This window comes from Macaca thibetana, chromosome 9, assembly GCF_024542745.1.
Source record: "Macaca thibetana thibetana isolate TM-01 chromosome 9, ASM2454274v1, whole genome shotgun sequence".
NCBI classification, from domain to species: domain Eukaryota; kingdom Metazoa; phylum Chordata; class Mammalia; order Primates; family Cercopithecidae; genus Macaca; species Macaca thibetana.
In genome coordinates this window covers 90,925,224-90,941,960 of record NC_065586.1, presented here as the reverse complement: position 1 = coordinate 90,941,960, position 16,737 = coordinate 90,925,224, and the positions used below count along the sequence as shown (strand labels likewise).

Below are 16,737 nucleotides of genomic sequence, written 5' to 3'. Positions count from 1 at the left end.
TGTTCATGTTGTTTGCCCACTTTTTAATAGGATTATTTGGATTTTTTTTTCTTGCTGTTTGAGTTTCTTGTAGATTCTGGAAAATAGTCCTTTGTTGAAGGTATATTTTGCAAATATTTTCTCCCATTCTGTAGGTTGTTTACTCTGCTTGTCATTTCTTTTGCTGTGCAGAAGCTCTTTAGTTTTATTAGGTCCTATTGTCAATTATTTTTGTTGAAATTGCTTTTAAACACTGAGTCATAAATCCTTAGCCTACACCAATGCTCAGAAGAGTTTTTTCTAGGTTTTTGTCTAAAATTTTTATGATTTCAAGTCTCATTCTCATATCTAAGTCTTTAGTCCATCTTGAGCTAATTTTTGTATATGGTGAGATATAGGAATCATATTTCATTCTTCTACATGTTCCCCTGGGTAATATAAGCCAAGCACAAATCCCACAGCTACTAGTGTAGGTGGCTCTCTCCTGCAAGAACCACCTCCTAGCTGGAAGCCAATAGGCACAGCCTATTACAACATCTGCTGGCAAAATAACACAACATTTGGGAAGAAGAAAACTTTTGTCTTATCTCAGCTAACACTATACCCACATCACCCCAGCTAATTAGAATATCTTCAGTGTGTTCACAAACCCAGAACATTGCTAGTACAGCTGGCATTTGAGAAAATCACCACACTAAGCCTATTTATAACCGAGTAAATCTTACAGAGTCTATGTCACTCTCTTGCCACCCTCATCAGAGGTGGTGCTTACACCTGCTCCTGGGAGACCAAGCACAGTTAGGCCCAGTTAAGCCCCCACTCAATATTGCCCTCCTTTGTAGCAAAGAGTGGAACCCAAGCACTGTATATCTCTCCGACCTTTCCATAGCCTGAAGCATCAGAGATTTCCAGTTGGCTGACAAAGATGTCAATCATCAATTATTCTCAGAAGGAAGAGCCAATATTACAGGTGAATAATCATACGCCAAATGGACTGTTAAAGAGACAGCAATGGAGCTTATTGGTCAATTCATAAGAAGAATCTACAACTCACAAACATGTACACATACACACATGCACACACACACACAAATAAAGTAAAAAGAAGCTGGCAGAGGTGAAACCCTGAGAGACTTAGTAATCCATGGAAAGGGCAGGTAGGAGTGTTCTCAGCCTCCCTACCCAATTTGGCAGTCTGCTGGGATCTGAAGTCAAGGTGACCTTTTTTGCCTTCACAAGGACAAGTACTGGAGTGGGCTGTGGTTTTGAGACTTCTCAAGAACATTACCTTGTTCACACAAGTTCCCTTTCCTTTTCCCTTGGATCTGAGCTCTTTTCAACTATTTTGGTAGAATTCACTAGTGAAGTAATCTTGAGTTGGAACTTTTTTTTGTGGGGAGGGTGGGGTGGAGTTCTTGACTACTAATTCAAATACTTTACTCATTGTAGGTGTATTCACACTTTCAATTTATGAGAACTTTATTCAATTGGTCCCTTAGCCTTGGCATTTGCATTACCCCTACTCTTCTTTATCCAATATAGGCAGTTAATGCCTCACGTTTTTGTATTAATAATTGCCATTTCTCTTCACTTTGTATTTTCCTATTTATTCCTGAACTTATTCCTTAGAACAAGTTGCCTGTTGCCTCCCAACTAGATTACAATTTTGTTAGACCTGTCTTGTCTTTGTGAACTCATTATCTTTCACTATATTTCATTCTTGGTTTTGTTGACATATTTGTTTCACATATTTCAGCTTTGTAATGAATATGTAGGTGTAACTGAGTCTTTGTAAATTTTTGACAGAAGAAAATTGCAAACTCTTGATTCAAGAGTGTAACACTTTTCATGATATAGCCCTAATTTACTTATATTTATACACTAAAATCGTGTTCACTTACAAATAATAAAAAATCATAAAAATGAATGTGTTAGGCTGTTCTTGAATTGCTACAAAGAAATATCTGAGGCCAGATAATTTATAAGAAAATGAGGCCCAATTGACTAACAGTTCTGCAGGCTGTACGAGCATGATGCTGGCATCTGCTCAGCTTCTGCAGAGTCCTCAGGGAGTATTTGCTCGTAGCAGAAGGCAAAGCAAGAACAGGCACATCACATGGCAAGAGGAGAAACAAGTTGGAGAAATAGTTTTAAACAACCAGATCTTATGTGAACTCATTTATTATCAGGATGGGAGAGATAAATATTTATTATCCAAACTATATCAAGAGCATAATCAAATAGTTGGCTTATATATCTCAAATACAAGAAGCCTTATGGTGGCTAGACTAGAAATAACATGGTAGCCCTTAAGCATGAGAGAGTCAAGTGCCTTCTTTTTTTTTTTTTTTATATACCATATTTAGTATAGAAGTCTTCATTTCTATGATCAAATGCTCATGTCCAAAGATGATGTCAATCCTATTCCTCCTTCACATTTGTGTTTTGAGTAATAAGGAAAAAATAGAAGAAGATTCATGTTCTGGTTTGAATGTGTCCTCTATAGTTCATGTGTTAAAAGTGAATGCCCAATGCAACAGAGTTGGTGGGTGCAGCCTAACAAAACATGACTACGTCATCAGTGTTCTGCCTTCATAAATATACTCATGTCATTATTGCAAGAGTGGGGTAGTTCTTGACAGCTTGTTATAAATGTGATTGTGCCCCCACCCTTGCTCTCACTCTTACTCTTTCTTGCCCTTCCACTTTTTGCCACATGATGAAGTAGCAAGAAGGCCATTGCCAGAAGCAAGTGCCATGCTCTTGGACTTCCCAGCCTTCAGAATCATCAGAAATAAATTTCTTTTCTTTACAAATTACCAAGTATATAGTATTCTGTTATATAACACAAATTGAACTAATACAGGACATCTGTATACTTCTGCTTTTATTTCTGAGGAAAGAAATATTCTGTGTGACTAACCTAAGCAGCAAATGGTTTCATGAATGGAACTTGTAGGCCTATCAGGAAATAAAGTTTGAGTCAACTGATCTGCAGCTTCTGCCATACCACACAGTTGCTTTTTCTAATACTGTACTGTCCAGTATCTCTTTTGGCTAACTTTATAACATAGTATTTTTTTTAAATTTTGTATATTTAGATATACTGACACATAATTGGTCAGATAATTGCATGAAATCATTTCTAGGAAAAGGACAACCAAGAGTCAGAATTCACTATTGAAAACTTGGTTGGCACTGTAGCTGATCTATTTGTTGCTGGAACAGAGACAACAAGCACCACTCTGAGATATGGACTCCTGCTCCTGCTGAAGCACCCAGAGGTCACAGGTAGGACCACAGATGATGAACAAAGTGAATTTAAGAACAATGCTGAGAAGATGGTGCCAGTGTCCTCCACCTTATTTCTCTCAGAGAAGCTTCATTCCTTAAATTTCTGTGTCATCAGCTGTAATCTGTCTAAATTTGATGACATGATTAAAAAGGACATCTTTGCACAATGGAGGAGGATGACTGAGATCAGTAAAAACAGTATGGCAGTAGCAAAACAAATAAAGCCCTGATGAAGTGTCTGGATTTCAGCAGAGATAATTTGTGGTAGGGAGAGCCAGCATAAATTGGCCTAGTAGTGAATGTTGGTTTTATTATGAAAAGTCTACTTTGAACAGTAGGCTCATTCTTGAAGATATCTTTTCTCATTTTGAAAATTCCATGCTCTAATGCTGAGGTAGTGAGATGAAAATATCCTTATTGAAGTATAAGTGGAATTCTAGAATTGTACTGAGGCATCCTGTGATTAATTCCAGTATGGGAAGTAATCTAAAAGTTAGGCTTCTAAAAAAGATGTTTCTGTTTAAGCAGAGACCATACCTAAAGGAATTTTTTTATTCCAGAAGTGTGTTTCATAAAACTGCTCTTTGACCAAATAGGAATATTTGGAAGGGGGTCAATAATTGCATCTTTCACATACAACTTTTCTTTAGAATTTACAATTTACTTTTAGAGTAAACTCTACATTTCCTTCAAATTTACATTTAAATAGTTCTTGTTTGGCAGCAGATAACATACCTTCTTCCCTGTGTCAGGATCCCACTGAAATTTCAATAACTAAATTACAAATTAAAATTAGCCTGTTGAAGTAAAAAGAGAGGAGAATAGAAAACAGCCTATAAGTCTTTGGCAAATTTCTGAGACACGGAGAGACAATGGAGGGCTGACAATTGAAACAGCATAGGGGATGGAGTTGTAACAAATATCAGCAGAGGAAGATTTATCAAGAGGAGAGGCAAATCTGTGTCACTATGATTCTCATAAGGGTCAGTATTTGGAGGCACCAAGGACCAAAGAAGGTAGGGAATGAGACTGAAAAGGGAGCCTCCCCTGCCCAGGTTTCCTCCATGACTCCTTTTATCAGGTACATGATTTTTTCCCACTGGAAAAGGGAAGCACAGTCTCCAGAGAAATAGAGCCTAAGAACCCCTGTACTCGGGGACACTTTACAGGGCCAGGAAAGTGTGAGGTGTGAAGCCAGAAAAAAAAGCTTTGGGAAATATCTATTCCTCAGATTCAAAGACTCAGCACTTTTCTTCATCTTGCTTCCTGACATTCAGCAGGTAGATATTCTCCAGAGAAGAAACATGTCTAGAGAAAAGACCTTCATATTTTGCCATCTTAATAGAAAGTTATCTACAAGTGTTCAGCAGAGTGAATGAAATTAAAACATCCATCACAGGACACAAAGTCATGGAATTTCAGAGCACCAGAAGTAAAGGGAAAATTAAAATCTTTCAGACAGTTATATCAAGTCATATATAAAATATAAGCATTCAGACAGCATCAGAATTCCCAATCATACTATGTTGTGTATTCATAGAAAAAAGTATTTGGGACCTACATGCTTGTTACAAATTTCACCCTCTATACTAACTTTCTCCAATACTGGGGATTGTGCTCCATCTCATGTCTGAAACCAAGTCAGAAGAAATTAAGGGTGCCAGGAATCAGAAGACCCCATGTAAGAGAATGAGAGTGTCAGAGATGCTGCTGGGCTCCTAGGAAACAACCACTTCAGAAGGGACCAGATGAATAATACATGTAGAGGAGACTTCAAGAACCAAAGAGATGTGATTGATAGTCTGAGATTTCCCTATAATTGGGAAATTATTACTAGGAGTTTCAAACATGTGCAAATACTCTAACTTGAAGAATAGAAAATTGTGATTTAACTAAAGAACCAAGGAAGAATATGTGTGTGTGTGTGTGTGTGCTTGTGTGAGTATATTTAGAATGATATAAACAATGAATAGTGATATAACCAGAAATTGTGGTCTAAATATATTCTGGTAAGTAGAAGGAGGAGAATTGCGTGTGTGTATACGTGCATGTGTGTGTGTCTGTGTGTACAAATATCACTTTGTGGGCATGCGTCTGTATATGGAACAGAGATAGAGATAAAAATTCTCATCTCGCATACCAGAAAATTATTAAATATTGTCTAAAAATTGTTTAGTAAAACATAGAAAGAAATAGTGGATATTTAGAAATGTAAATATAAATTTCAGAAGAAGCTGCTAGCATGCTTAAAGTGGCCACAATGGGAAGTGGAAAAATGAAGACAGTACCAGTGCTAATTGCATCACCGCCCCTGCCCCGCCACCGCACATGCAAATATATTTACAAAACCATTGCAATTTAACATTATACCCCATATATTATTTGGTAATACATATAATATTTGATTCCTGTTTTTCTGTTTGCAAGCACTGTAATTTCTTGACTTCTGTTTATTTTTTAAATAACGTATTACTTAAATTTGTATTAGTTGTCATATATGCTAATTTATAGAAATGTACTTATGCACTGTAATGACTAGTTTGTAGGAGAATTATATGTATCTATATTATGGTAATTCTTTTTATATGGCTGGTTGTACTTCTGCACATGTAACTCATGTTTGTAACGTTGCTGGGATTTTTACATCATGTTTAATGTGGCCATGAATTGCTATGACAAATGTTCCATCAGTTCTTTCTTGTGTCTTGTCAGCTAAAGTCCAGGAAGAAATTGATCATGTAATTGGCAGACACAGGAGCCCCTGCATGCAGGATAGGAGCCACATGCCTTACACAGATGCTGTAATACACGAGATCCAGAGATACATTGACCTTGTCCCCACCGGCGTACCCCACGCAGTGACCACTGATATTAAGTTCAGAAACTACCTCATCCCCAAGGTAAGCTTGCTTCTCTTACACTATATTTCTGTGCTTCTGAAATTTCCAAAGTGCTAGTTTAGCTCCAATCCCCTAACAACAGAAGATGAGAGAAGTGCAAAACTCATACATGTGGCAGCTTGATGGACTTTCTGCTATTTTGTTTGGGGCTATAAAGATTTATAAAGCTAGGTCTCCTTAATAGGCTACTCTTAGGTGTTTACACTTTCAAATAATTGTTGAAAATATCAGTGTGTCAATTTCCCAAAACACTTCTGAAATTTTTATCAAAGTGACATTCATTGTGTAGTTCAATATGGAAAGACTTAACATGTTCATGCATTGAATTTTTTTTTTTAGGTTTCAATATTTTATTCGAGTTTTTTTTAAGTGACATTAATTACAGCATTTGGAGGATCAAATTTCACACATAATGGAAGACTCTAAAATGTACCCATTAAACTGCTAAAAAACAAATTGAGTGGTGAGAATACAACAGAAGTCCAATTTAGATTCTGAGTGTTGTCACCATGTGATTCAATCACACAGACACTTCCAAGCTCATAGCTGGAGCTCCTGGAAGCTATTTCATACTCTGGTGCAAGGGCAAACAACAACAACAACAACAACAACAACACAAGAAGGACTAAGTCCTGAATTGTTGGCTTCATCACATCCACCTTCTCCACTCCAAAATGGTACAAAAGAAACAGTGACCACACCCTGCAGACCTTTTGGTGTAAAAGAGGTAATGATGAACTGGGGTGGGAACAGGTCATGAAGATCTGTCTAAAAAAGTCCCATTCAGGTGAGTTTCTACACACCATCAAGCAGCGAGCCTCTCATCAATCAGGGTTAGGAAACCAAGGTTCGATTCTCAGGAAAGCACAATTTCATTCATTTACTCAATATGAATTTACAAAGTGCCTACATATTATCAGCTTCCACTTGCAGCCATTTCTAGATAAAAAAGAAACCTGGCATCTCAAAGGGGCCACCAAGTTCCCCCTCAAGTCTACCACTGAAAGGACCTTTTTTGGAAATGGATTTTATCTGTCCCTCTGGAAAGGTAACATCTTAAAGCTGAATCATCTTTAACCTGGAGGGCTAACATATTTAGCAATACTTGCATCCCAGACATACAACATTAAAAGATATACTAAATTCTGAAGGTAGCTATGCTGCAAAATAGTTTAAAATTAAACAATTGTACAGTATTCATTTATGCTTGAAATTCCAGTCCTAGATCAAGCTTGTGACCACCAGCATTGACATTCTTGCCATCCAGAAGAGCTGACGGTGTCAGTTTGATACCTGGCTTTAGAGTCTGAGTGTATCCTAAACCTATCAGGCTGGAGTTGTTCACTTTAGCCGAGAAGCAGGGGTCAGGGTCAATCTGATACTTGGCTGCTATTCCGAAGCGCCTGTTACTGTTTCCTGCTCTCCAGGGGAGATTGACAGCGGTCTCCAACTTCTTGTTCACATTCTGGTAAATGGAGCCGCCAAACTCTGTCCTGTCATTCACATTAGTGTGAAGCTGGAATTAGCAGTCTTGTAGGAACTGCAGAGTTGCTCTGGGTTACTCGGGATGTTGCAGTCTCAAAATTCATCTGGTAGCCGGCCAGCCAGTCCTCCTAACCCAGCACCAGAGCACCCCGGATGGAAGGCCCAGTAATGTCGAAATCCATGTCGCAGCTCAGGTTAATGTGCTCCCGCTTGTACCCTGTCTTGATTTTAGCATTTTTCTTCCCAGTGTTAGGTAAGAAGTATGAATCGAAGGTCAGCTTCAGTTCACGTGCAAGCTGATCTTCCACAGTAATCTCGGTGCCTAGTGTATTGTTGGTGTTCCATTTCTTTGTAAACGTAAGGCCGCACTCAGTCCATCTGTACTTGGTTTCCAGACTGCCCGTCACTTTGGTGGTCTCAGTGTTGGCTGAGCCGGAGCTTGTAAATTCCAGTCCATTCTCAGATTTCGTTTTCAAATCAAGCTTTATTACGCCAAATCCATAGCCCTTGGTGAAGACATCCCTGGCAGATTTGCCAAGATCAGCATACATGGGTGGCACAGCCATCTTCTGCTCAGAGGCAGTAGCGGCGGGCTCCGAGGCGGCTACCGCAGGGGCTGTGGTGCGGAGGCAGGGAGCCAAGCAGAGCAAGCTTCATGCATTGAATTTTTAAATTCATGAATATGGTTGTGCTCCCAACTTATTGAGTTTTATTATATTTTCTCAGTAATGTTTTATTTTCAGTGCAGTGACTTACAACTCTTTTATCAGGTTTTTCCTAGATAATTAATAATTTGTTGTTACAAACTTTTAATGCTTTTTTTATTTCTTTGTAATTGGTATATGTAATTGTATTCAATTATACTATTTTGATGACCTTATATCTAATAACTTTCCTAAATTTACTGATCATTGCTAATAATTTATCTATAGATATATTTGGAATTTCTATGTACATTATTTTGCTATCTAGGTTAATATGCATTTTATTTCTTATTTTCCAATGATTTTGTCTTCAATTTGTCTTTATTGCATTACTGCACTGGCTAGGATTTCCAGGATAGCATTGAATAGAATTGGTGATAGAGGGCATCCTTATTTCATTTCTGATCTGCTGGGGGGTAGACTACAAGAATATTAATATTTCACTACTGAGAATGATGCTTTAAGTATTTTAGCAGATATTCTTTATCAGAAATCTTTAAGATTTTAGTGGATATTCTTTATCAGATTAGGGAAGCTTTTCCTCTTCTCTTATTTTTATATAAATTTTTGTCATGAATGTGTGTGCAATTTTATCAAATTGATTCTCTGCATCTATTTATATGATTGTATATACTGGCCTCACATCCCTCACTAAATATACAAAGTATACACAAACAGCTGGATTTGCTCTGTTACTTACTGTTCAGGACTTCTGTATTTATATTCATAAGATATTTTGGTCTGCAATTTTTCTTCCTCAACATTTTCTTTTCAGAGTTTTGATAACAAGATAATGCTGGCTGCATAAAACTAGTTGAGAAATGGTCCCTAATGTGGGTCTGTTTTCATTGCTTTCCCTTCTTTCCACTTTTCTTCTTATGACTGCTTAGTTGTATCTTTCAAATGCCTGAAACCCTATGGCTCAGTACAGATATTATATATGAAAAAATGCAGAATTTCAGAGAGTGTTTATCTTTTTCCAGAATGGATTCATTCACTTCTCATAGGCAGTTATAATGACAACACCTCCTGTCCCGATTCAGAATTGAATATTACATGAACACAGTCAAAAATTGACTGTAGGTATGAGCTCACCCCTCTGAAGTTCTCCCATCACTGGAGCCAATTATTGTCTTTGTAATCTGAGGCCAGTTTTGGTCTTTGCAGCTTTACAATGCTGTCTATCATATGGTTTCTGTATTCATCCAGATGTTTTAGTTGCTATGCTATAAACTACACAATTCCACTTATTATTATTCAATTAAAAGTAATAAAAGTTATATTTTCGTGAAGGAAAACAATGAGACTGATAAGATTTCAATTACTAATGTTATCCTCCAGAGAAGACAGAATTCATAATTTATCAAGATGCGATAGGGTTTTCCCTAATTGTCACTGATTTTTTACAAGGATTAGGACTTCAATCCACACTGTTTTTACCAAAGCACACAACCAGAAGAGGTTTTTCTTTCTCAATACAAGGTTTATTTACACCTCAATACTGCAGTATGTATGCCCCAAAACAAAGATTTTTCTTATACACAATAATAGAGTATTCACACTCAGTAGCTATTGTTCAAATAATAATACAGCCTACATTTCAATTATCTCAATTTTTCTAGAATATTTTTATGCCTTTTTTCTTCTGCAATTTACTATCCAGGCAAGGAACAAGCATATAATTCACTTATGTTGACCTTTTCACCTCCTGTAATCAAGGAAAGTTCCTTTCCTTGTTTGTTTCTTTTCCATCAGTTGACCTTTTTGAGACCAGCAGTCATTTAAAATGTTCCTCAGGCTAGTTTTGTGTGACTGTTTTCTAGAGGCAGATTCCAGCTACAATTTTGGCAAGAAAACTACATAGGTGCTGAATCCCACTGAATATCCCACTGAATCACATTGATGAGGTGGGAGCATAAAATGTCACATATGTCATTATTGGTCACGCTAAGTTCCTCATATAATATGGTGGTATCCTCCAGATCTTACCATTGTAGGGGTTCTGCTTTTTATACACAACTAGTAAAAGTCTATGGGAGTACATTAAGACTATGTGAAACTCCTGCTTCCAGAATCACACACCCAATGGTTCTAGCTTTAATTGATGATCCTTACCTAACCTGATGATCCTGACTTGAATTGTAGCAAAGTGATAATCTTTCTAATTTCATCATCTTTTCAGTGTTTTAAGCTAAAATTAATCTGTAGCATGGCAATAATAAACACTCAATAGTTTTTACTGGTTATTGCACTTGTGGTTAGCATCCCAGAAGACATCATATTAAAATAGATTACATGTTTATTTACAAAAGTTCTATGAACAGATACTCTGGACATTTCAAGTGTCAACAGAGACTTCCATTTTAAACTGTAATCTACATAATCTAAATACAAGATTTGTGAAATTTGAAGTGATGGGGACAGACAAGGGCATCGAAACTTGATGATCTAGAGAACACATTCAGAGGGTTGCACACAAGTATCCAAAATGTAAGACTTCAAATGTGATTGGAAAGCTCTTTAGCAAGCTTCCACCACTGGCGTTTAGCTCATCCATGTAAATTACTGTGTCTGGCTGGACATTAGTCCCCTCACCTATAGATCAATGATATGGGGCTACGTGATGTCCACTACTTCTTCTCACTTCTGGACTTCTTTATAAATCAGATTATCTGTTTTTTTACTTCCAGGGCACAATCATAATGACATTACTCACTTCCGTGCTGCACGATGACAAAGAATTCCCTAATCCAAAGATCTTTGACCCTGGCCACTTTCTGGATGAGAATGGCAACTTTAAGAAAAGTGACTACTTCATGCCTTTCTCAGCAGGTAATAGAATCTCGTTTCCATTTGCATTTGAAGGAAAGAGAGAACTTTTTGGAATCAGTTGGAATTTACATGGCACCCCCTCTGGGGCTGGTAGAATTGCTATTTGTCCATGATCAAGAGCACCACTCTTAACACCCATGTGCTCCACCCTCACAATATACCCTCATTGTTGGGCCAGATAGTGGGGCTTCCAGGAGTTAACCCTATTGTTCCCAATTGAGAAAACTAACATCTAGGTTGACTGAACCCTGCCACTAGATACATCACTAAGGCACCCAAGAGCTCCTCCTGGAAAGTAAAATTCATCTGATCTGTCCTTACCTGCCTTGGTGAATGTATCTGAGTCCACAACTGCATTGAGTGTCTTCTACATGGTGTCTGTCACCTCCCAGGCTGAGTTCCAAGGGCACAACTTTCAATGAGAACAGAGGCTCACTCCTGAGTTAGGGAAGAAGAGTAAACAGGTTGTTGTAATTTAGTCAGACCAGGACAGTGAGACAGGAATGCACAGGCCCCTCTAGGGGTTAGAGGGGGAATCTGCATGCTTCCTGCTCTCTCATACAACACAGTGAGGCATAAAATGGGGTAAGAAACTCAGAGGACGTTTGATGTGCTTCAAAGGAGGTGATAAAATTTAAGGGAAGGCTGGGCATTTTGAGGGAGATAATGAATGACAGAGCAGGACATTTGCTTTAGATCAAGGATGTCAGAACCTTTTCCAAAAAATTATGGGGTTCCAGAAACATTGGCAAGGGAGGAGGTTACGTTGCAGTGATTCCATAGCACCCTGTCTTCCTCCAATCATGATCATATATCCTGGATACTTGATTTTCACACCTGTGCTTTGTGTGCTAAGTCTCTGGCCATGGAATCTCCTTCCTTTACTCTTTGATCTTTTATGTCTGCTTTATATTTGGCACTGTAGATACCAAGATGACAAAGACAGAGACCTTCCTTCAATAATTCACATTTTAGCACAATAGATAAATAAATACAGAATTATGATTCCTGGTGATCCATGCTTTAGTGAAAACATGAGTATGATGTTGAGGAAAACGAGAGAGCATAGGATTTTATTACTTGAGGGAATTGTAAAGAGTGTGAAGATGAAATGAAATTGACCTATGTCCTGAATGTAGCCTAATAAAGATATATCTTAGCCAAAACGAACAACAGGATATGAAACTTGAAACTTCTTGGTGTGTTCAAGATTGATGAAGAGTGTGTATGACTAGAGTTGCGAACAGATTATGTGAAAAGTGGAAGGAAAGATCATGGAATATCAGGCTTGGAACAGGAAACAAGAATGTGCATGTATTTCTATAATGACAGATGGAAACTCAAAATGGCAACAGAGTTGTTTTAATGTGGAAATAAATAATGAAGCGACTGTTATGGCACTGATAATCAATGAATATTTGCTGAATGAAGGGTGCCTATTGAGATTAGATGTTAGACAGATAGCAAATGTGTCTCTTTTTGTACATTTGTTTGTCCTACCATCCATTAATTCATTCATCATTTCATCCATCCATTCATCCACATGTTCATTCATCTACCCAATCATTAATCAATTATTTACTGCATATTCTGTTTGTGCAAGTCACAAACATACTGTCACAGTCACAGTTAAACACAAGGAGTAACTACCTTCTCTCTTTGTTATCTTCAGGAAAACGAATTTGTGCAGGAGAGGGACTTGCCCGCATGGAGCTATTTTTATTTCTAACCACAATTTTACAGAACTTTAACCTGAAATCTGTTGCTGATTTAAAGAACTTCAATACTACTTCAGCTACCAGAGGGATTATTTCTCTGCCACCCTCGTACCAGATCTGCTTCATTCCTGTCTGAAGATGCTAGCCCATCTGGCTGCCGATCTGCTATCACCTGAAACTCTTTTTTATCAACGACATTCCCACTGTTATGTCTTCTCTGACCTCTCATCACATCTTCCCATGCACTCAATATCCCGTGAGCGTCCAACCTCCATTAAGGAGAGTTGTTCAGGTCGCTGCACAAATATATCTGTAATTATTCATACTCGTAACACTTGTATTGACTGTCACATATGCTAATACTTTTCTGATGCTGACTTTTTAATATGTTATCACTGTAAAACACAGAAAAGTGATTAATGAATGATAATTTAGATCCATTTCTTTTGTGAATGTGCTAAATAAAAAGTGTTATTAATTGCTGGTTCAGTTCTCAGACTTTCCCTCTTTTGTGCATAATGCAAGAAATAAAAGAAAAGAGAGTGCCAGGAGGCCAGGCTTGTCCTCATAATAATAAACAGAGAGAGTGACAAAGGAGAAGAGGGTAAGGAAGGTCTCTGGATGTTTGCCATCTAGAGTTACTGAAGGTTTGGCTTTATAACAGAAAAAGTCTGTTTAAGGGAAGAAACAACCTTCAGGGAAATATTGAGAGAATCAGTTCAGTTGTGTATTATTTGCAGATAAAATGAGGCTAATTACTTCAGGGCCACAGAATCAATTTACCGGTGCATTTATGTTAAGTGTAAAACAAGAAATAGAAATTAGAAAAATAATGTAATCTGTTGAGACTTTCCAAGGATTTTCTTCTTGTTTGGAGAGAGAAGATTAAAACTCAGAACATATGATTAGCAATATGATTAGTATATATTCATACTTGACTCTAAGTTGAAAACATAAAGCGAAAAAATATTCAAATTTTTATTTAATGTTCACAATGATACCAAAACAGAGGCATGAATTTAGACACTTAATCTCCATTTCTTCACTGACCCACTCATCTTTAACCCCATAGGTGAAAAAATTGAGCAGGGACATGAGGGCACTCAAGCACAAAGCCTCTGTAAACAGTCAGAACCACTACAGCAGGTTCAGTGGTCCTCTTATCGGAATAAGGTTACTGAAATCCGTCTCTTGTCCCATGAAAGTTGTAGCTATGGCTTGTGGAACCGTGGGTAGAGGTGGGCATCTGATGGAGGCCAGTGCTTGTATAGTTGCTAGAGAAAAATTAAAATCTTGAGCCAGTTATAACACAGTTTATTCTTTAAGTGTGGGGGTGAATGACCTAACTCTTGCCTGCCATGACCTTAGGTCCTATTTATAAATTGGTATCTTATTGCCACAAAGAGTCCACCCCATCAGTCTCATGGTCTCTATTTTAACACTAATGTTGATGAGTTGTTTTGTGTCAACCACAAAAGGGAGGGGGTCTAAAGAGACATGTCTGATCTCCCATCCTCTCATGGCCGGGAATACAGTTTTTAAGGTTTTGCTGGGGTTCCCTTGTCCAAGCAGGCTTGGGATTTATTTTTAGTTTACAATAATTACAAAATTTCAAAGAATCTACCCACAGAATACATCTAAGTTACATAGTTGAGAAGAACATAGTTACAATAGAGAAGACAGCCACACACTATCTGAACCTAGTAATCAAATGACATCATTCTAATGAAACACATTGAAATTGTCTATCACTCCAAAATGAAAAGTATCCTCTGATATTCCTGGCAGAGATTCATCTGCTCAATTTAATCATTAAAAAACATTAGACAGGCCTAAATTGAGGGACATTTTATAAATATTCAGCCTATACTCTCAAAGAGTGGCAATGTCTTGGAAGTCAAGTAATGACTGAAGAACTGCTCCACACTGAAGTAGATGAAAGAGATGTGACAGCTAGTTGTGGCATGAGATTCTGGATTCTGAACTAAATTATAAGAGGGACAAAAAGCATATATTTTAGGACTTTTGGTAAAACACCAACAGGAACAAGAATTAGAAAGTTCCAATGCATTCACATTGATTTTCTGATCCTGATGGTTTTACCATAGTTATATAAGAGAAGCACATTGTTTTGAGTAAATACATACGAAAATACTTCAACTATCTGGAATCAGGTCAGTATTTACTTTCAAAAGGTTCCATGTAAAACAATTATTTATAAGAACAAGCAGTTCTTCTATATACCTGTGATTGTTTTAAAAACAAATAGAGCCAACTGTGTGCTTATATATGCAAAATAAATTAGGCTTTCACAAATGAAGAATCACTGCTGACAATGCAACTTGAATTGCTCAACATCATTAAGCTTCATGGAAATACAAATTAAAACTTCAATTAGATATTATTATATAATTCATCAGAATGGTTCAAATGAAAAAAGGACAGATCATGTTGTCTGTTAACAAGAAAGTGAAACAATCACAGTCTCATAGAAACAATAATAAAATAATTCAACCATTTGGATAATCCTTTGGTGGAATTTACTTAAAGTAAATACATGCATATCTAGCAATTGCAGTTGTAGGTATGTACTGAACAGAAATGCAGCAATACCTTGTGATAGCAAAAAAAACGTATCGGAATGTACATAACAGCACTATTCAAAATAGCCTCACACTGGAAGCAATGCAAATGTTTGAAGCAGTATCATAAAACAATTGTAAAATGCTCATAAAGTGAAACACTAAGAAACAGATAACAACTATTGCTGTCTGCAACAACTTGATTGAATGTCACAATACATTAAATGAAAGTACTTGACAGTAAATAAGTACTATGGGATGATTCTATTGATATAAATTGACAAATAAATAAAACTATCATTTTGTTTCTTTTTTTAAAAAAAGTGTGTGGTTTTTTTTGCCAAGATGGTAGATTAGAAGCTTTAACATGCCTCAGCCACTTGGAAATAGCAAAATAGTGTATAAAGATCAATTCTGTGAGCTTTAATTCAAGAAAAAATGTGGGAATTCGCTGAAATAGTGAAACACACTTCAGATCCCAAGTGAAGGAGGTGGGAATGCAGGCCCAATGATGGTGTTCAGCTTATCAACACAGGTGAAGCCCCCAGTATGTGAGAGGGCCAGAGAGTCTCCCTCTCTGAATCTCCTTTCCAGTAGAGATCCAGGCCCCAAATGCTGGAACTTACTTGGAGGGAGGCTGGAAAGTGATGAAAGGGAAAGACACTAGGAAAATCTGCATGTGTTTCCCAGACCCAGAACTGAGAAGACGTTGCCATTTTTAATCTGCGCTCCTGGAAAGTCAGTCATTGGTGACCTGGCAGCAGCAGTCACTGTAGGCATTTTAGTCTCAGGACAGAGACAGAAGCACTTGTTCTGGAGCAGGGAAAGGGCACCCACAGTCAGAATTGAGCGGTGAGTGTGGTGAGCACCCCAACAGTAAGCGCTGGAATTGAGCTCTCTCCCATCACTGGACTGGAGTGGGAGGAGAGTTGCTGAAATCGAGGTTTCTCTTGGGCATCACAGCTTGCAGTCTGGGACAGCTTTGTGACTTGGAACTGGTCTGCCTGTGTCACTGCTGGATGCCCCATCCTGCTCCCTTGTTCAGTCATGACAGAGTGTCCCACCAGTTCTGAGAAACAGGAGAGAGGCAAACCACACTCCTGCTTACCTGTATTGGGAGCCTGAGCCAAGTTACCCTTTCCTTACTAAGATCTTGGCAAGGTGGTACATGTGCCCTCCACTCCACTCCTGGTCATTTTTCCAAGCATTTGGAGCACCCACTCAGATGGATTAGCAGCCTGAG

At 37.8% G+C, this 16,737-nt stretch overlaps 1 protein-coding gene and 1 pseudogene across 5 annotated transcripts in view; one reads left to right on the top strand and one right to left on the bottom strand.

Moving 5' to 3' along the window:
• The window catches only part of LOC126962030 (cytochrome P450 2C20), a 31,234-nt gene extending 15,587 nt beyond the window's left edge, over positions 1 to 15,647 (top strand). The window contains exons 6-9 of one of the 4 annotated variants that reach the window (XM_050802797.1): positions 3,129 to 3,270; positions 5,986 to 6,173; positions 11,053 to 11,194; positions 12,867 to 15,647. In XM_050802797.1, coding sequence (XP_050658754.1) covers positions 3,129 to 3,270; positions 5,986 to 6,173; positions 11,053 to 11,194; positions 12,867 to 13,048 — 654 coding nt within the window. In that variant the 3' untranslated portion in view covers positions 13,049 to 15,647. Of the gene's footprint in view, positions 1 to 3,128; positions 3,271 to 5,985; positions 6,174 to 6,512; positions 6,608 to 6,701; positions 8,300 to 11,052; positions 11,195 to 12,866 lie in introns of those variants that run through there. The other 3 variants (XM_050802798.1, XM_050802800.1, XM_050802799.1) reach the window with 3 other exon arrangements.
• LOC126962046 (voltage-dependent anion-selective channel protein 1-like) lies at positions 7,375 to 8,224 on the bottom strand (annotated as a pseudogene). The gene has a single exon (XR_007728569.1). The product of XR_007728569.1 is annotated as a voltage-dependent anion-selective channel protein 1-like (transcript).
• Positions 15,648 to 16,737: the final 1,090 nt, after the last annotated feature.